Raw genomic sequence first — 22204 nt, forward strand, 5'->3', positions numbered from 1 at the left:
ATTGGGCCTGCCCTCTGCCACCCGGGAGCAGGCCTAAGCCGGCAGGTCGTTATCTCCCGAGGGGTCCCAGACTGCGAGAGGGCACAGGCCGGGCTGGGGGACTCCTCCTCCCCCACCCCCCGAGTGCACAAATTTTTGTGCACCGGGCCTCTAGTATTAAATAAATGCCTATAATAAGGCTCTCAGTAGTTGCTGTAGGTGAACTAAGGATTTGCCTAAAACAAAGAGGAAATGAGCAGTAATAGTGTTCGCAGTGTGCCTTGGGTAAAAACATATCAGCTGCTCAGGAGGAACAAACATTTCCTGATGATAGATCCGTGAACAATAAGAGGGACACTGCATCTTCAGCAACATTCTTCCAAAAGTAGGAGGGCACCATTTGTTTAATACAAGGTGCTGACAGTGCCAAAATGGTTACGAAAAGGTGTGTTGTTTTCTTAGAAAAAAAGGTAAAATTGGCAATTTGGGATCTATAATAGAAGAAGGAATTTGTATCTTATTGCAAAGATATTTGGGAATCTCTGCTAGTATATTTAGGCTATTTAGAAAGCTGATTCCATCTGCATCAAGTATTTGCAGTAAGCTAATAAAATATTTACATGCTTCTAAGTATGAGATAATTAGGGATTCAACAAAGACAGTAGCTGTGGATTTAGGTATAAAGAAAATTCATCACCCTAGCCGATTTGGCTCAGTGGATAGAGCGTTGGTTGGCCTGCGGACTGAAGGGTCCTGGGTTCTATTCAGGTCAAGGGCACGTACCTCAGTTGCAGGCTCCTCCCCAGTCCAGGCCCTGGTGGGGGTGCATGCAGGACTCACATTCATATTTCTCTGTTTTTCCCTCTCTCTGCCACTCTCTCTAAAAATCAATGGAAAAATATCCTCGGGTGAGGATAAAACAAAAAAAAAGAAAATTCATCTATGAGAAAGTTTGTATAAAAAGAAATAGCACGATCTAGTAATAGGCTTCCTGTTGAGAGCATTTCAAAATAACTACTATGAAATCATTCCTGTGTTCTTTTTTTATTGTTAATGATAATTCATTTTTGATATTTTGGTGTCATTCTTTAATCAATCCTTTGAATGTTGACTTTATGGAGGAGATTAGAGTAGGCTCTTAAAATTAAGAGTAAGATATGATCTCATCTTCAACTTTTGGTATCTTATTCTATGATCCTTTCCTCATTTCTTTCTGCCCATGCTATCCTTGGTTAGCCTCATCTTCATATTTCATGTTGTTGGTCTTGGACCCAACCCACTTATGATCTTAAGCAGGTTTTTTCCTGTTATGTTACTCCTCTGCAGTGGTGGCTGATCAGGCAGCCGTACTTGAAGGCGGGTTAGGAAAGAGGTTAGGGTCACCAGCAAGTGCTTAGAGTTCCTGTTCTCATCACTACCACTTCTGGGTCCTTCTCTTGTTCCTCCTGGGCACAGAGGTGCTTGCTGGTAGTAATTCCTCCCTGCCCACCTTTCCTTAGAACCTGTGCGTGCTGCTGCTTCCTACAAACGGCAGAATGAAGGAAAGCCAGCAAGAGGTGAGTTTTGAGCTAGATTTTTATTTGGGGTTGTGAAAGGGTGGGGGCTTGAATTGATTGAGGTCATAGAAGGGAAAGTGTGTAACTGCTCCAGTAGTCTACTGTTGGAACCAGAGTTGAACAGTAGACTCAGATAATAGGGGATACAGGGGTGAGGTGCCTGGACCAGCCATTCCTGGTCCGCAATAGTTACCTCATAGAAGGTTGAGATCTATAGACTAGACAAGTCATTGACAGGTACAACAGTAGGTCCACGGGATTTCTTTTTACCTTTCCTGTGCCTTTTCTGCTACCTTCTATGTCATTCTTTTCTTTATCTTTTGCTTCTTGCCTGTCCGTCCCTTTCATGCACTTGGTATATATGAATACATGTGGCTATATGCCAGGCCACCTGCCCTACCCTTCAGTGTTCCTTTGCTGCTGCACACTGACATTAATTGATACCTGCTTAAATTAGCCCTTCTGCAGCTACCATCAAGATAGATTGTAAGACTATGCTTGGGCACCATACTTGGCATAGCCATAGTGCTGATGTCTTGTTTGTAAAGGAAATGCTAGGTAAGAAATTAACAAGTGCTTGTGAAAGTTTTTTCTGTGTCTAGCTGCTGTGTGCCAGAATTGAACCTACAATTATGCCTTTAATGTGCTGTGCTTGTTGGTTCAGCTCCTCATTTCCTTTCAAGGAATAGATTATCTGAATAGGATGGGGAGTTCGTTGCAGTCTCAGAGTAAAAAACCAAATGATCTTTTCACCAAATTTTTGAGTGCCTACTCTTTTACTTAAAGGACTCAAGCTAGGTAGGTCCTGAGTATTCAGAAATAAATAAGCTATGGTACTTGTTCCTCTAGGTGCTTTTGGTGTTGGGGCTAGGACTGACACTTTCGTAGTATCATGTGGAATTTACCATGTGCAATGGAAATACAGTAGGGAATGACTAAATAAGCCATGCTCTGAATTATTTGGAGATGTAGTGATGATTGGTATTTTATTTTTGATTTTTAAGGTCTACAAGAACTTTTAAACTTGCTTAGTGTGAAAACTTCTTAATGATACTACAAGTTAAAAGATTCTAGGGTTATGTCTTTTTTACGACTGTTGGAGCTTCAGAGTTGGAATACTGTGTCTAGAGCAGGAATGACATTTGTTGTGTCCTGTACATTTCTGGGTGTTTAGCAGCATCCCTACCCTCTGTTTACTATGTATCAGAGGCAACTCTCCCACTTGTGAAATAAAAAGTATCTTCACACATTGCCAAATGTCCCTAGAGAGGTGAGGTTGGGGCGAGGGGTGAGAGGGCTGAGAAGCCTTTTTGGTCTGCAGGACATTAGGAAGAGTTGGTACTCACTGCTGTCCTAAGGGCCTCAGAAGCCTGTGTGTCTCCAGGCCCTTGCTTAGCTATCTCGGCCACAGCAGGAAGAGCCTAAGAGGCTTTTTTTTTGACTGAAGCTGGCTTTGCCTCAGTTGCAAAGTTGTTTTGTCTCTGCCTCTGCTCTTGACTGCTTTCTTGGCCTTAATTCACTGTCCAGCCTTGACCAGCTTCTGTGTCACTGCAAACTTGGTGTCACTTTTTCCTCTTCTTCATAATTTCACCAGTGTTTCTAGAAGTTAAGAGCAAGGGATTTATGTTATATTTGACACATATAGACAATGTAATGAAAAATGTTTTTCTGTCAGAAACAACTCATTGTTATTTTTAAGATTATATTTAACTAAACTCATTTTGTTGTTGTTGTTGTTAAACTGGCTAAATTAATATTATTTAAATCTGTTTTCTGGCTAAAGTTTCTATAAAATTAATGGTATACATAGAGCACTGACATGGGTGTCTGAATTGACTAAAGATAAAGGTTAATGATTTTATCTCATTCAGGTTTATTATTAACCATTTACTACATATTTAGGTACTCATTTATATCTGGCGCTGGATTAGCCCTCTAAATTATAGTTTTCTAGTTTTTAATTTTATTTTTTAGGCTGTCTAAACATTTCAGGAATACCTGCTAAATTTCTTACATGCTTCTCTCTGTGAGCTATTGCTTAATTAGCTTAGTTCTCTTTGGTGGCATCTACACAATAACTCCCTTGGGTTTTTATTGTGATGTATTAAAAGTTAGATTTTAAGAACTTGGAGGAGGAAGCAATTATGATTTAAAATTTTTTATTTTTGCCTTTCTTGAGGTCTTCTCAGTGGCTCTGTGTTTGCAAACTGGCATTGGTGTGGCCTATACAGATGGCCAGATATGATGTCCACTGGTTCTGGGTTAATTAAAAATTTTGATGGTGCTCAGCCTCTTAGAAGGATCAGTATATTTAAATATTAACTGGTTTAATTTAATAATGTAGTGGACGATTTCAGTACTAAAATAAGTGTATACTCCCCTTGTTTATTCAAATACAAAATCACATTAATTGAAAACAGATGAGCTAAAAAATTTCATTATACATTTTCTTATGTAGATAAAGAGAGACCTGTTCAGTCTTTGAAAACATCAAGAGACACTTCACCCTCAAGTTCTTCAACAGTTCCTTCATCAAAGGTTTGTTATATTTATAAAATCAATTTGAAGAGGAATTACTAAGTAAACGATACGGACTGTCTAGTACAGATGCTTTTATTCTTTATTGTCATAATGGGGGTAATTTGCATTTAAAAACTTGAATCATAAGTAACCACAGCTTGAAAGTAGCTACCAGAGTGAATGAGCAGTTTTATCATAGATTTTTTTTTCACAGGTTATGCTAAAATTAGTATTTACTGCTGCCCTTGCTCATCTTAACCATAACCAGGTAGCAGTGAATGTTCAGTTGGGACATATTTGATGGACATCATGATGAAGTGGGATTTATTTCATAGATGCAAGGATGTTTCAACATCCATAAATCAATCCATGTGCTATACCACATGAACAAAATGAAGGATAAATATTATATGACCATATCAGTAGATGCAGAAAAGTCATTTGACAGAGTTCAACATCTATTCATCCATTCATGATAAAAATTCTGAACAAACTGAGTATAGAGGAAATGTACCTTGACTGTGACAAGCCCATAGCTAACATTGTACTCAGTGGTGCAAAGCTAAAAGCATTTTCTAACATCAGGAACAAGATAGGGTGCCCACCCTCACCATGTTTAGTCAGCAGAGTGCTGGAAGTCCCAGCCAGAGCAGTTATGTAAGAAAAAGAAATCAAAGGCTTCCAATGGGAAAGGAAGGAGTAAAACTGTCTCTATTTGCAGCTAGCATAACACTATAGAAAACTCTAAAGAATCTACACTAAAATTGTTAGAACTAATAAATTCAGTTAAGTTGCAGGTTACAAAATGAATATTGGAATAATAAGGTGCATTTCTATACACCAAAAGGGACTATAAGAAAATGAAATTAAGATAATCCCATTTATAATAGCATAAAAAAGAATGAAATACTTAGAAATAAATTTAACCAAGCAGATAAATGATCTGTATATTGAAAACTATAAGACATGGATGAAAGAAATTGAAGAGGTAAAAAATAAATGGAAAGACATTTTGTGCTCATGGATTGGAAGAATTAATATTGTTAAAATGTCCATGCTATCCAAACAATCTACAGATTCAATGCAATTGCTATCAAAATTCCAGTGTCATTTTTCACAGAAATACGACAAGCAATCCTAACATTTATATGGAGCTAAAAAAGACCCCAAGTACCCAAAGTGATCTTGAGAAAAAAGAACAAGGCTGGCGGCATCACAGTTACTGACTTTAAACTATATTACAAAATTATAATGAAACAGTATGGTATTAGCATAAAAACTGACAGATCTATTAATGGAGCAGAATAGAGACTCAAAAATAAACCCATGCATATATGGTCAATTAATTTATAACAAGGAACGAAGACTATACAATGGGGAGAGAACCGTCTCTTCCATAAAGTCTGTTGGGAAAACTGGGTAGCCACATACAAAAGAACAAATTGTATCCCTATTTTACACTATAAGTGAAAATCCACTGGAAGTGGATTAAAGACTTGAAACCTTAGAAGTCCTAGAAGAAAACTTAGGGGATAAGCTTGACATTGGTCTTAGCAGTGATTTTTAAAATTTGACACCAAAAGCAAGGGGGAAAAAAAAGGCAAAAAATAAACTAATGGGACTACATCAAATTAACGTTTCTGTACATAAAAGAAAAACCATCAACAAAATGAAAAGGCAACTTACAGAATGGGAGAAAATATTTTCAAATCAAATATCTGATAGGGATTAATACCCAAAATATATAAAGGACTTATATAACTCAATAGGAGAAAAACAAAAATTCTATTAAAAAATGTTCAGAGAAACTGAGTAGACATTTTTCTAAAGAAGGTATATAAGTGACCAACTGGTACATGAAAAGGTTGCCAACATCACTAATCACTAAGGAAATGTAAATCAAAACTACAATGAGAGGTCACCTCAAACCTGTTAGAATGGCTGTCATTAAAAAAGATAAGAGGTAAGTGTTGAGGAAGGTGTGTAGATAAGGGAACCTTTGTACGTATACTGTTGGAGGGAATGTAAATTGGTGTAGCCATTATGGAAAACAGTATGGAGGCTCCTTAAAAATTAAAAAATAGAGCAACCATGTGATCCAGCTATCCCATGTCTGGGTATATACCCAAAGGAAATGAAAATAGAATCTTGAAGGGATAACTGCACTCCCATGTTCATTGCAGCATTATTTACAATAGCTAAGACCTTAGTGTCCCACAGTGGATAAATGGATAAAGAAGTTGTGGTGTATGCACACAATGGGATATTATTCAGTCATGAGAAAGGGATAGCTTGCCTTTTACAACATGGATGGACCTTGAAGGCATTATGCTAGGTGAAATAGAGAAAGACAGTACTATATGATTTCACTTATACATGGAATCTAAAAATGCAGAATTTACAGAAACATTGATAAGAAAGGTAAGTGGGGGAAAAGAAGAGATGTTGGTCATAGTTCTGGGGATCTAATGTACAGCATAGTGATTATAGTTAATAATAATATATCATATACTTGAAAGTTGCTAAGAGATCTTAAATGTTCTCACCACAAAAAAGAAATAGTAATTATGTGAGGTGACGCAGGTGTTCAAGTAACACTATGGTTGTAATTATCTTACAATTTTAAAATGTAGTTATATATCTCCATTTTATAGAAAAGGCTCAGAAGTTAATTTTCTCAAGGACATAACTACTCTTCACTACATCATTCTTCCAGTTCGTACCTTCGCAGCATCCTAAAACGTGTTGAAAAGATGATTTTTGGTTCTAATCTTCAAAACTTAAAAATATTGAGGTGTTGTTTTTTTCTATCTGTTCTCTATAGTTAGAGATTCTCTTCACCAACCTCACACTCTTTTACTGTTGTTACATCTCTTCTTTCCTCACTTCTTTTTATTTTCCTGTCTTTGGTACATTTTGATTTTCAGCAAGAGTAGGTATCACAAGAGTAGACACAGTTTATGCTGCTATTAAAGTGACAGCGCTTCTCTGTATAAAGGAAAAGAAAATGGTGTCTTTGTGACAACTTATATCTTTAGAGCTTTCCTAGAAATCAGGATTTTAGAATGCTGGGTTTTGAATAGGAAAGACTGATTCAGTGGTTCTCAACCTTCCTAATGCCACGATCCTCATGTTGTGGTGACCCCCCAACCATAAAATTATTTTCGTTGCTACTTCATAACTGTAATTTTGCTATGTTATGAATCGTAATGTAGATATCTGATATGCAGGATGTATTTTTAGGGGTCGCGACCCACAGGTTGAGAACCGCTGGATTAGATTTTCTTTTTCTGTCTTGCCTTGTTAAGGTGCATTACCCACCTGAAAGACCAGCTTATTTTTCTTGTCAGGTAGAAGTTAAAGAGGAGCAAATAGTACTTGCCCATCCAGATCACTGTGGATATTTAAATTATTATACATGAAATACTCATTTACCTTGAACTATGATGCCATGAAAAAACAAGTTACAACATAAAATTTTGTGGCACATGTTAAAATATATTTAGTGGGAAACGATAATGGATTTTAGATATTTTTGTCTGACAGTTTATGTAGATTGTTTGCATTTTTGTCTTAAGGTGGAATCAGAATTTCAGATTTTAGATCTAGAATCATTTTATGTATTTGGAAAGTGCACCTTCCTTTGTCTTTTGCCCAGAGTTACATGGTAGCTCTGGCGAGCTCTGTTACCTAGATTTCCTGATTTGGTTGGAGGATTTTTTCTTTTCAATAGTATGGTTGCTCTCATGTAGGAGGTCAAAGGCCTTTTTTTCAGAATTTGTTTTCTGCTTTTAGAAGTTAGTTTCAAATGAGAGTTTTTTAAATGGACAGATTTAATGAGAGATGAGTAGAGGATTGAGTTATAGAAGATTTTGCTTCCTTTATTACTAGAGATAACTTACAATGTTTGTTTCGTTTTTGCTCTATAAAACAGATACCCTAAAAAGTGAGGTGTAATTTTCTTCTTTGATACATTTGTGTTCTGTCCTCTTAATTTTAAAAAAACGTTTAAATTCTATTACTAAGTAATAATAAAGGAATTACTTATACATTTTAACTTTATGTATGGGTAGGTCTTTGGACTTAGATATTTAGGCTTCTTCAATAACCGTGGAATCCCGCCACATATCTTCCAATAAACATGACGGATGGCAAACCAGTGAGTTGGTGAATTGAATAAGCTATGGAAGGAGGTCAAGGGCCTTGTTGTACTGGAAGACCTAGTTTTAAATTCCAGCTCAGGATTTACTAGTAACTGGCAAATGTGTTTTTGTTTTTTTTTTGACATTCAGTTTCTTGGTTTATAAATTGGGGTAATACAGTCTACCCTAGCCATCTTCATGGAATACCATTTAATTAAAATACTTTTTTTTTTTGGTTTACATATACAAGTACTTTATAAGTGGTAGTGTACTATAACATAGGGATTACTGGCCCTATGATCCAGAGGAAATATATTTGGAACCAATGATGTGACTTTAGAGAAGAGGTGGGGATAAGATTAGGGGTGAAGGGCCTAATTGATGAAAATGTATGCTAATAAAATAGAATGGAATCAGTTACCATAAGGGCCTAAGGAAAGAATTGTTCTAATTTTTGCCTTACAATTTTTGCATCTTATTCTATAACATAGGTCTGTAAAAAGTATTAGGAGAATCATATGTAATCCAGGAAAAACATTTTATTTTCTTCATTTTTATATTGAGCACATGGAGTGATCAATCTTCAAATATATTTTAGTTATTATAACAGATTTATAACAATGAATATGGAAAAGAAAGAAAAACTAGACTCCTAAGCATTATGCTAGATGCTTTCAGGTCTGTTACCTCTCTTGATTCTCACAACTACTTTGTAAAACAGTGAATATTGTTAATTTTTTAAAAAATGTCAAATTATAGTTAACACTAATAGCCTGGTGCACGAAATTCGTGCACATTAAAAGGGAATTAATTGCCCTAACTGGTTTGGCTCAGTGGATAGAGCATCGGCCTGCGGACTCAAGGGTCCCAGGTTCGATTCCGATCAAGGGCATGCACCTTGGTTTCGGGTACATCCCCAGTGGGGAGTGTGCAGGAGGCAGCTGATTGATGTTTCTATCTTTCCCTTTCCCTTCCTTTCTCTCTAAAATAAATAAAAACAACAGCAACAAAAAGAATCTCTTTAAAAAATGAACTTTAAGTTTATTGATTTTGTGTAAAGAGTAAGATTTATATAACTTATTACAAATTATAAAAATAGCATATCTGGACTTTTCTGTTGCACTAATTAGAAATTTACTGTGATGAGATTTGGCATTATTTTATTTCATTGAATATAATTATAAATAGTTGAAATCCATATGATGTCTTAATATGTTCTAAATACTGTTAGTATATTAGTTCATTGTCAGTGTCTTTTGTTCCTTTGATGAATTTCTGAAGTTTTATGTAAATGGAATTAAAAGGCTAGTCTATATGTCCCAAATGAATTGCTACTTGAATTCAATGTTGAATATTTTTGAAAAAGCAAATGAAGAATGTACTTATTCTCTAGATGTATTTGAAGGCTTCTATGATTTTTAAGTGTAAGTGGGGTGTACTTCTTGATGTATTTGAAGTTTAAAAGCCCTCGAGAATTGTAACAGAACTGTTCTTTTATTTTTATTAGGTGTTAGACAAACCCAGTAAGCTAACTCAAAAGGAACTTGCTGAGGCTGCAAGCAAGTGGGCTGCTGAGAAGCTAGAGAAGACAGATGAAAGTAACTTACCTGAAATTTCTGAGTATGAGGTAAGGCATCATTTCTCCTTTATGTTTCCCATCTGAGAGTTTTAGTCTAGATTTTAAATTATGGACAGAAAATATTTGATTCTAGTATTTTAAAATATATTTTGGGAAACTATTCTTATGTATTATTAAAATTTATCACATACGGTAATAGTATGAATATGAATGACTGAATTTAACAACTATACTGTCAACGTCTCCAATAGTTTAGAAGTGTAAGAATAATATAAATATGGAATAAAATGAAAATGTACTATCTATACTTCGCTGTTAAAAGTATCTCTAGAAATCATGCTAAGCCACTAGTGATAAAACAGTGAATTCAGAACAGAAATCTAATTAGACCTTGGGTCTTGGGCTATATTTATGTTGTATATCAGTGATGGCGAACCTATGACACACGTGTCAGAGGTGACACGCGAACTCATTTTTTTGGTTGATTTTTCTTTGTTAAATGGCATTTAAATATATAAAATAAATATCAAAAATATAAATCTTTGTTTTACTATGGTTGCAAATATCAAAAAATTTCTATATGTGACATGGCACCAGAGTTAAGTTAGGGTTTTTCAAAATGCTGACACGCCGAGCTTAAAAGGTTTGCCATCACTGTTGTATATTCTAGTTTATGCAAATTAATCTCATAAATATCCCAAGAAATGAAATTATGCATTGTTTGCACTACCTATGACCTTTGATGAGTCTTGAGTACCAAAAGGTGAGAGCATTTTTGGATCCTTAGAATATTGTTTTGAAATGTTTGTGTTATATTTGAAAATGAACTGAAAAATTTCTCTATAGCTTATAACATCTCTAATAGGGAAATATAGATGTTTTATGGGCAAAATTAAGCATTTTAGATTCAAGATTTGGTGCTTGAGGAATTATTTTAGTAGGCAGAAAATATACAAATTTTTGTACTATGACAAATTATGTTTCTTTGGAGGAGATTTATGGCTTTTCAGTATGTTTTGGATGCCTTTCACGGAATGTTCTTTGATAAAAAGGATCAAGCATTCGAATTCTATATTCTATATACCTACATACATCTTCATAAACTATGAAAAGATCCTTTCCAAAATAACTAATGTACACTGCTCCAAAAAGTACAAACCTGTACAGACCCTACCTGTCCTTATGCAAATGGAGACTTTCTTTTATCTGCCATTTAGATAACAAATATTCTTAACTAGGTAAAGGTTTTCTCTTTATTGTAGCTGTAAAATAGATTTTATTTTCTCTCTGTAAAATAGATATTTATACATATTCTTGAATACATTTTTCAAAAACATCAAGCTGTCTGTCCATCTTTGGTACCTTTCCAATACTATTTAAATGCACGAACAATACAGTGATACATTTAATCGGTTAATTTTGCTTATTTCCTTTGCTAATTTAGAATAATGATTTTTATATTAGTAACAGATATAAATACTTCAAAATTGCTGTTTTAGAGAACTGATAATTTTTTTCAGGGTAAAGTAAAAAACCTCCAAACACACTACATTGTTGTTTGTTAAATACTTTATTTTCAATTAGCAAGGCTTTATTAAGATATATTTATTCTACCTTACCCATCCCCATCATTTTTTAATCTCTTAAATTAGAAAAAGAATTTCATGCCTGGTCGGCATGGCTCAGTGTTTAAGCATCGACCTATGAGTCAGGAGGTCACGGTTTGATTCCCAGTTGGGGGCTTGACTCCAGTGGGGGATGTGCAGCAGGCGGCCTATCGATCGATGATTCTCTCATCATTGATATTTTATTTCTCTCTCCCTCTTCCTTCCTCTCTGAAATCAATAAAAATATATTTAAAAAAAAAAGAATCTGATGATCTACCTTTCTCAGACTTTAAATATGCTACTTATTTTTATTATTGCTTGACTGGATCTTGATTCTGAGTAGGCAGTTACATTGGGTCTAGAAAGAAATTTTTAAAACCTTATTTTTTCTCTAAAATATGCCCATAATTTTCTAGATTTTGAATTATTGAGAAGTAAACAACCATAAAAATCTACAAGGAATGTCATAGATCAGGCATGATCTTCTGTTGAACCAAAGGCAAAGTGTGAGAGTAGAATTGAGATTACTGTAGCGTGTTTGTTGTATATCATTAATATTGACAAGCAGCATCAAGTTCGTAGCATTGTCTAAAATGTTTTTCAAGTTAGATTGATACTTTTTCATATTGGAAATAAAGCAGGTAGGAAATTTTTATTTCATACTCTATTTTTTATTTAAGTATTTTATACTCGATTTTTTGTTTAAAAGTTTAATCCCACCATATCTTATTAACATTTTGCTCAGATAGTTAACATTTGTTCTTGGGTAGTTGTTATAGAATTACTCATTTCAGTGATCCATACTCTTTGAAATACAGGGTATTTGAGAATTTTGACCTCAGATCTGTAAACTAGTATCAGGTTTGAAAGAAAAAGCTGGGAAAGAAAAAGGACTTTGATGCCTGGAAAGAGTTTGATATAGTAGTGTGTGTGTGTGTGTGTGGGTGTGTGTGGGTGTGTGCGCGCGCGTGCGCGCGCATGTGCATGCACACTTAAATTTAGCTGTGACAATATATTATTTAAATAATGGTCTGTGTACTATGTAGGTTCATTTTCATGAGTAGAGAGACATTAAATATTTAGGTTTCCAGTTTATCTTCTCTTGCTGCCACCAACATAGTTTTAAGCAATTTGGTAGGGAGACCTTATAGATGAACTCCAGTGAAATGGATGATACTTTTAGTGATAAATATTCAGGAATGTTGCAGTTCATTCCTCTGTTTCGTTTTATAATTTTACCGTTTGGCCACTAATAGAGAATTTCTCAAAGCATTTGATAAAACAATAATTCTGAAGGGACCTAATAGTCTGAAGAAGAAAAATAAAAAGATTCTACTAGCCAGTATGTTTGGGAAATACTTGATTTAAAAGAGTCAGGTTGATTTTGATAATTCAGCAATTTTCAGAGATTTTAATATGTTAACATGCGCATCCATGGGCTGTGAAAGGAGGATGAATAATGAAGTTTGCATAATTTATTAAATTAAGTAATTATGAAATTTTTTTCATAGTGCTTATTTTAGGATTAGTATTTTAAGGCACTTGTTTTCAAAACATAATACTGTACTGGCTTTCTCATAGTTTATTTAAATTCACTGCATATTAATTCTTCATCTACTTGTGTCAAAACACTGCATTAGAGACACCATCCTAGCTGCCAAGGAGTTTATAGTCAAATTATATAGAGATATAATTTACTGTCCTAACACAAACAGCCAGGAGAGTTTTACTTTTGGCTCTCAGAATGAAAAGCAAATTAGGTAAAGGCTAGAATGTACCAGTAGAACAGGTTGTTGTTGTTTTTTTGCTGTAGAAGAAAATTTAAACATTTTTATGTAGATGCAAAAATGTGATTTATGTTTTTCCACATATAAGATGTCATTTTCTACTTCAGTATCTTTGCTATTGTCCCCAGTGAAGAATGCCCATCTTTGTGGTCCTCATTTCAGATTCATTCAGTGAAATCAATAGTGTTTGAGAAAACAAGATCCAAGATCTTTCTTGATTCCACTTTCCTCTCTTTCCTATTATAAAATTTTATGTATTTGTATTTCACTGATGACCTTATATTGCCTTTGTTAAAACAATTTTTTACTTGTCTAGTTCTTATCTCAAACACCTTGTTTTCCCTATAAAACCTTGGATGATATATATCTAATTAGGAGTTTATACCTTTTGACCACCTTCATCCAGTTCTCCCTCAGCACTCCTCTCCCTCCCCGTGCCCCGCCCCCCCCCCAGCCCTCATCTCTGGTAACCACAAATCTAGTCTTTTTTTCTATGAATTTTTTTCTTTTTGAAGATTCCATATGAAAGTGTGATCATAACAGTATTTGCCTTTCTCTGTCTAACTTTGCCAGGTAAAAGGGACATGTGCTAAATTTGGATAAATGCTGCCAAGTCATTTTCTAAGTAAGTGGCAGAATACAACACACTAGGTGTTAGAATGCCACTGCTTTTACTGGTGAAAAACTACCAGTAATTAGTATATGTCTTTTGTTGTTGTTGTTAATCATCACCCGAGGATATCTTTCCATTGATTTTTAGAGAGAGAGAAAGACAGAGGGAAACATCCATGTGAGAGAAACACATCGATTGGTTGCCTCCTGCAGGAGTCCCGAACAGGGCCCGGGCTGGGGGGGAGCCTGCAACCAAGGTATGTGCCCTTGCTGGAATTGAACCTGGGACCCTTCAATCCTCAGGCCGATGCTCTATCCACTGAACCAAATTGGCTAGGGGGAATATGTCTTATGACTTCTCTGAACCTACTGCTGTTTGCCATAACTTCAATCATAAAAATCCTAACTTTTAAAATAAGTACATGTTTCTTATTTCCTCCCTTACCTTCCACCCACCTAAAATATGCAACAGTAAAATACATGAGCTCAGTTTACTCTAAGTAATTGCTTACTGCGTGCTACATGAAGGCAAGAGCTTTTGTCTTTTTTGTTCATTATTATATCTGTTGTTCCTAGAGAAGTGCTTGGCATTTGTTATATAGTAAAGTTTTGTAAAAACTAATGAGTGTAGTTAAAATGAAAGTCTTTCCTCATTCATTTTTTTCCCCTAGTGTTTTTAGAAAGTACAAATAATTGGCTGTAGTCTTTTTGTGGGATAATTTTTTAAAAATATATTTTATTGATTTTTTACAGAGAGAAAGGGAGAGGGATAGAGAGTTTGAAACATCGATGAGAGAGAAACATCGATCAGCTGCCTCCTGCACAACTCCTACTGGGGATGTGCCCGCAACCAAGGTACGTGCCCTTGACCGGAATTGAACCTGGGACCCTTCAGTCCGCAGGCCGACGCTCTATCCACTGAGCCAAACCAGTTAAGGCATTTTTGTGGGATAATTTATTCATTAATGAATTGTTCTAAAATAGAAGTTATTGCTTTTGGGGATTGTTTTCTTTTTATTTCAATAAATTTTTAGGCTATAGGAGCAAGGTAGTTTTAACTTCTGAAAATAGAGCTCTTTTTCATGTTCTTTTTAAAAAAATATGTTTTTATTGATTTTTAGAGATTGAGAAAGAGAGAGGGAGAAATAGAAACATTGATGAGAGAGAAACATCACATAAATTGGGCTGCCTCCTGCATGACCCCTGCTGGGGATCGAGCCAGCAACTGAGTCATGTGCCCTGACTGGGAATCAAACCAGTGACCTCTTGGGGGCATGGTTTGACATTCAACCACTGCACCACACTGGCCAGGCCTATGTTTATGTTGATGTTTACACACACCCCTCACTTCCAATTAGAATTTTTCTCTTCAGTATTTCTTAAATAGATTGCGTAAGGAATAGTTACAGGACAGAACCTTCTAGCTGTGTCTTAAAATCACATGAAATATAATTTTGGAATTAAATAAGTCTAGAGGCTTTGTCATACTTAAAATTTTTTCCTCTTTAATTCTCCTGCTTATTATGCATAATGAAATTGAAAGTACTTTCGTAAAACAGGTTAAATTTAGCACATTCTCTTAATATAATCTGTAAGTTAGTGCCTATACAAGTTATCTGAAATGCTATATGTCCTTTAACAAAGCAATTAAAGATTTTTAATTTCTCTTAAAGGCAGGATCCACAGCACCATTGTTCATTGACCAGTCAGAAGAACCTGAGTCAAATGCAGCCGATGGCATAGAATTATTTGAAGATAGTCAGCTAAACAGCCGCTCCAAAGCAATAGCATCAAAAACCAAAGAGATCGAACAGGTGAGAATCCAGTCGTCTTAAGGTTCATAATCTTTTGTTCATGTCACTTTACACATGGTATTTACAGTAAATAGTTATTGAATAAATAGATTTCATTTTGTCCTTTCCCACTTGTGACTCTGAAATAATTTTAAAAATTATAAAAATTGTTTGATTTGATTTCACAGTAATTTTGGTCAGTTTGGTCCCTGGCCCCTGTTTACTTGTTTATTTTTTTAAATGAAAAGCAAGCTTCTTTTTTAGAGAATATTAATATTCTAGTTAGTATGGAGAAATTTAAAAACTAATAAAATAGGAATGGGCTAAAAGAAATATACCAAATGTTAGTAAAATTTTTTTTGAATATTGGGATTAGAGACATTTCTTATGTTTTTCATTATACTTTTAAGCATTTTTTCAAATATTAAAGAAAAATGAATGATAGCTCTTTAAATCTAATTTTAATGATGTCATTCCTGAAAGTTAGGATCTTGTTTTTGATAGATTAAATAGTTTGCTTAAGGCATAGTTATAGGACAAAAACTCTGGTGTGAAATATAATTTTGGAATGGAAAATGCCTAGAGGCTTTGCTTTACCAAAGATTAAAAAAAGTAGCAATCATTGTCTTTTTAATCCTCCTCACTGTGCTCATAATACGCATAGCAAAATTTAAAGTGTTTCATTTTGGAAATATTGCCTGCCTCATAGGGTATTATCACTTTGTGAGGATTAAATGAATAAACTGTTAAAGGGCTTTATAAAATGTAACATATTGTACAAGGTGTTTTTAAAAAATATATATTTTTATTGATTTTAGAGAGAGGAAGTGGGAGAGAGAGCAAGGGAGAGAGAAAGAGAGGTTAGAGAAAAATATGATTGGTTGCCTCCTGTACATGCCCTGACTGGAGACCAAACCCAAAACCTGGGTAAGTGCCCTGACTGTGAATTGAACTGGTGACCGTTTGGTGTGCAGGACGATGCTTAACCAACTGAGCCACATAGGCCGGGGCACAAGAGTTTGTTTTTGCTGTTTCTCTTCAATGCCTTGAGTCAGTGTTATTATATTGTTACTAGAGGCCCGGTGCACGAATTCGTGCACTGTTGGGGTCCCTTGGCCTGGCCTGCAGGGATCGGGCTGAAACCAGCTCTCTGACATCCCCCGAGGGGTTCCAGATTGTGAGATGGCACAGGCCAGGCCTAGGGACCCCACTGGTGCACGAATCTGTACACTGAGCCTCTAGTATGCATATAAGATCTTTGGTTAATCTCTTCCTGCCCTCCCCCCTTCCCCCTTTCCTCTGAGATTCATCAGTCTGTTCCATGTTTCCATGTCTGTGGTTTCCACTCCTGCATTGAGCATCTGCCCCCTGGTGGTCAGTGCGCATCATAGCTACCGGTCGGTTGGTCAAACAGTCGGCCAGTCACTTAGGCTTTTATATATGCTTCTAAAAACTTTTCGAAATTTGGAACAAAATTAATCTTTTCTCAAGATGCTGTTCAATTCCACAAAAAGTTAAATCTATCTCCCTTGGTTGGATAGGAGAAGATCTTAACCAAATCCTAGATGTGATTGTGAAGCTTATATTGATATCACCCTAATGGCTAGAGTTAAGAACATGGATAGAAAATTTGCCATGTAAACCAGTAGGATTTAAAAATGGAGATGGTCAGCAGTATCAGATGCTTGGAGGAATATAAGGAAAATGGAGACTGGGAAAAATTTGTTTAATTTGCTGAAGTGAAAATGGATTGGTGCCTTTGAAGATATCAATTAAATGAGAGCATAAATAAAAGGTTTGGCCTGGCCGGTGTGGCTCAGGGTTGAGTGTTGGCCCATGAACCAGGTCACAGATCGATTCCTGGGCATGGCACATCCCTGGGTTTGGGGCTCGAACCCTAGTAGGAGGCAGCTGATTGATGATTCTCTCTCATCATTGATGTTTCTCTCTCCCTCTGCCTTCCTCTCTGAAATCAATAAAAACATATTTTAAAAAAAATAAAAGGCTAAATCACAGGATTTATCTTCAATATGAATATGAATATCATTACCCTATATAAAATTACTGCCCTCTGTCCTTTTACTCTGATTTATTTTTCTTTGTAGCTTTTTTTGCCCCTTGACATGTTTTTATTTGTTTGCTTGTCTCCCCGCACCATAATGGAAACTTCATGAGAGCAAGAACCTTTTGTTTACTGCTTTATCTCTATTACGTAGAACAGTCATTAGCATGTAGTGGGCTCTTAAGAAATACTTCTTTTATGGATGATGGATGGAGTCATAAACCTAGAAGTGACCTTTGAAATACTTTCTGAGTCACTTGAAATCAGACACTGCATCTTAACTCGACCACCTAACAGAGTGCCTAGGCCCAGCACTTAGTATAAGTGCTTGATAATGTTTGTTGAATGAATGATTTAATATTATTTTTTTCCACCCGATTTGCAGTTCTTTAAAGGAGAGATTCTCTTAAGAATGTAACTGGTTGCAAAACTTGACTTAAATAACAGGAGGAGATTATTATTTTAGGTTGTGGCTTATTAATATCTATACTATCGCATCTTGTTATTATTCATAGTTGATCTATTTGATCTTGAAAAGGTGGGTTACTAGTCAGATGTAGAGGCTAGCTTAGCAGTACACACAAAATTATTTAATATGAAACCAGGTTTTTTTGTTTGTTTTTTTAAAAAATATATTTTATTGATTTTTTACAGAGAGGAAGGGAGAGAGATAGAGAGTTAGAAACATCGATGAGAGAGAAACATCGATTAGCTGCCTCCTGCACATCTCCTACTGGGGATGTGCCTGCAACCAAGGTACATGCCCTTGACCGGAATCGAACCCAGGACCCTTCAGTCCGCAGGCCGACGCTCTATCCACTGAGCCAAACCGGTTTCGGCTAAAACCAGTTTTTATAGTACTTTTTAGATACCTATATGTGTTTGACCCAGAGGGATGACCCAGATCTCTGTTTTTAGCTGCCTGTTGTTCAAACACATGAAAAATCTGATACTAAAGTATATTGAGATTATTACAACAAAGACAGATGACCTAAAGAAGGAAAAATAAGTCTAAAAGGACATTGCCATATTCTAATGATAATAGAGAAGTAAAACAGTTATTAGAAGTATTATAAAATAGAAAACTTAATGATGTTACATATTGGAATACTATAACTACTATGTTTTTGCTAGGGTGCTTTTTTTTTTTTTTTTTAATATATTGGCAAGAAAAACCAGAAGTCCCCCAAATGTTAGATAGCTATCAAATAATGATATAATTATTTTATAAATTTGTGTCTAAAATTAAGTGACTTTTGAAAATTAAAAAAGTAGTTTTAAGGGGATTATTCTCAATTTTTTCCATTTCTAGCTTTTGCATATTTTATTTTTAGGTATTACATACCCAATGGATAGAATATTATAAAGGCTTGAGAAAGCTAGATGGTAGTTACACAGCTGTCCAGAAGTTATTATTTACATTTTTTCATATACTTAAGATATTTTGAAAAACAGTATAATAGCCCCAAACAATCAAGCTTAGAAAAGTGTAAAAATATAAATATTGGTGTAATACTCGGCTGCTTTTTCTTTCTGTTATGTCAAGTGCAATGTGTTCAGATGTCTTGTAAAGATAAATGACCACATACAGTGTTTTGAAGGTTTATAGAAATCAGGTCCTTCAGCCCTTGAGTTCCAAGAAAGTCATTAACTTGAGGTAGTAGTACGATATAAAATAAATCTGTAGGCCAAAATTTGGTATAATTTAAAGTGCCTATAAATGTGATTTGATGTTTAAGGACATGCATGTGGAGATAGATTGTATCAGAATCGTGTCTGTGAGGAATTAGATTCATATCCTTTGCCATCTCATCCCTGGGCGTATAAAAATTTGGTAGGGTTGAGGGTGCAGGTGCTTTTTGAAAAAGTTCCCAAGGTCATGGTCAGTTATGGTAGAAAAGCACTGGTCTCAAATTCTTGAGCCAGAAGACATCAAGTTGCATTTCTGAATATTGTGTTGCTAGAGATCATCTGAATCATCCCAGTTTTACTTGAATTTCATTTAGTGGGTATGACCCATTCTTTTGCCATAAACACTTAGTCTCCTTAGGCTTTGCATCCTATGATATATCATTCACCCCCCCCCCCCCCCCCCCCCACACACACACACACTTTTTCCCTCCATATTACCCCCTCTTTCCTAATTTGGGCTGTCTTTTACATTTAATTATTGGGATATTTTTCTAGCTTCCTGGCTTCTGAACTTCAGCAAATTTCAGAATTTCTCCTGTCAGTATAGTAATTCCTAGAGAGACTTAATCCACAAAATTATGGGTGATTTATATTCTGGTTCAGGTGTTTGGCATTAATCCTTTGACTGATGTCTCTCAAGTCTTAATATACTTACTATTACTGAACTATATCTGATTTGAAAGTACATCTCACTACTTGATATTTTACCAGTGAAGAAACTTGTCTTTTAACAAACTGTTACTTTGAATGAAACACTAAATTGAAATCTTCCATTCTTACATACATACCCTTCTTCCATCTCCTGCACCTCCGGGATAAAGCAATATTTACCTTAACTCTGTGGAACTTTCTCATATTTAAGATTTGCAAGGTCCTTCATACTTTGATAAACTTGTGCTTAGATATAGACTGTTTTCCTGGGGTCCTGGCATCTAATGATGTTAAAAGTCTCCTTGTAATTCCCCACTGGAATTTCAAGATCTGGATTAGATTTGCTGTCTTCCTCTTCAGATCGAATCAGATAATCTGAGTAGATCTGGAATATGCATCTGTAATATGCATATTCATGTTCTGCCTGGCACTTCATTTGACTAAGGGTGTTAGGGTAGCTAAAATCCTAAGGTGACAATAAGTAGCAGAATAGTAGTTAATTAATACAACAACTGCAAAGGATAGTTATTGTGCAGCTGGAATTTATTAGGATGTTTTCCTGTGCAAACTAGTCTTGAACAAAGAACCTTCCATCTATTCACCCTCAAGGTACAGTACTTAACATTGCTATTCACTCTCTTTGTTGTACATCTGTAGAGCTTCTTGGATTTCTGCTATACATACTCTGGTAGGTTATCAGAGGTTCACATACTTTAATGTGCACTTTGGGATCTTGTTAAAATACAGATTCTGACTCAGTAAATCTGTGATGGGACTTGAGATTCAAATTTCTAACATTATCCCAGATGATGCTGATTCTACTAGTCTATGGAATATATTTGGAGTAACAAGGAATTAGAAGGAGGTGACTTTTTTCTTACATTTTTCTGTAGTTTATACTGTGTTAAATGGTTGAGAACTACCACCTTATTTTTATGTAAATTAGAGAAGTTCTAGTTTATCATTTTTAAATAGGTATAATTGCTATACAATAAAATGCATAAATCTTTAAATATTAATTTGGATGAGTCTTGACAGTTGTAACACTGTGTATCACCCCAAACAAATATTTATGAAAGTCTTTTCAGGTATGAACATTTGATTATACTGACAGTAATAAGGATTTAGTTAGGAACTAAAATTATGGTCATATCTCAAAAGTCTGTGTTCTGATTGGTTTATGTTAATATCCCCCACCCATTCCTTAAAGGCTGTATTTTAAGTAATAACATACACAAACATAAAATTCAGCAGGTATAAGAGATTATACAGTGTAAAACCAATTTGCTTCTCACCCATAACCCCCCCACTTAGCTGCCACTTACCCCCCCAGCATGTAGAAATACTAATCTGTGATATGAATATATATGTGTACTAGTATATATACACAATTTATATATAGTATTTATATATTTGTGCATATACACATATACACACACCCTCTGGAGCACAATTCATCTAAATGAGTAAAGATAGGAGTTGGTTTGTGTGTCTCCGTATCTTTTTCTTTAAATACAAATGGCATATCATGTTCCCTATTCAATGTATCTTAGAAACGATTCTATATCAGCATTTATAACTAACTAGTCTATTAATAGATACATATAATCCCTTGTGAACCATGTTTTAAAATACAGTTTCTCTGATTTCTCCACATTAAAAAAAGTTTTATATGTGTATTTTTATTTATATGTATATTTTTTAAATAAACAAAGTATTAGATTTAAAATGAGCAATTTTGGGGGGGTGTTTAATACTATGGTTGTCAAATACCTGTATTTTTTAAAAAAATATATTTTATTGATTTTTTTACAGAGAGGAAGGGAGAGGAATAGAGAGTTTGAAATATCGATGAGAGAGAAACATCGATCAGCTGCCTCCTGAACAACCCCCCAGTGGGGATGTGCCTGCAACCAAGGTAAATGCCCTTGACTGGAATCGAACCCGGGACCCTTCAGTCCATAGGCCGATGCTCTATCCACTGAGCCAAACCGGTCAGGGCAAATACCTGTATTTTTATGTCTTATGAAGTGTTGTGCAGGTTTTAATAACTGTATAAGAAATCATCAGTGTCTGTTAACCTCTCATGATTCTAATGAATAATGAGTATATGATTGCAGAGGATCTTAGTTTCTTGCATTGTACCAATTATTGTTAATCATTCTTAAAGATTATATTAGTAGGTACAATTACTAAAATAAAAACCAGTGAAATTGCAGGGATA

The 22204-nt window shown here is 35.2% G+C and overlaps 1 protein-coding gene across 4 annotated transcripts in view; it reads left to right on the plus strand.

Moving 5' to 3' along the window:
* PPHLN1 (periphilin 1) overlaps positions 1-22204 on the plus strand; it is a 99344-nt gene that overhangs the window by 47602 nt on the left and 29538 nt on the right. For 2 of the 4 annotated variants that reach the window (XM_005881693.2, XM_005881695.2), the window contains 4 exons: positions 1479-1535; positions 3994-4073; positions 9705-9824; positions 15456-15596. In XM_005881693.2, coding sequence (XP_005881755.2) covers positions 1479-1535; positions 3994-4073; positions 9705-9824; positions 15456-15596 — 398 coding nt within the window. The remainder of the gene's footprint in view (positions 1-1478; positions 1536-3993; positions 4074-9704; positions 9825-15455; positions 15597-22204) is intronic. The other 2 variants (XM_005881694.2, XM_005881696.2) reach the window with 1 other exon arrangement.

This window comes from Myotis brandtii, unplaced genomic scaffold, assembly GCF_000412655.1.
Source record: "Myotis brandtii unplaced genomic scaffold, ASM41265v1 scaffold686, whole genome shotgun sequence".
NCBI lineage: Eukaryota > Metazoa > Chordata > Mammalia > Chiroptera > Vespertilionidae > Myotis > Myotis brandtii.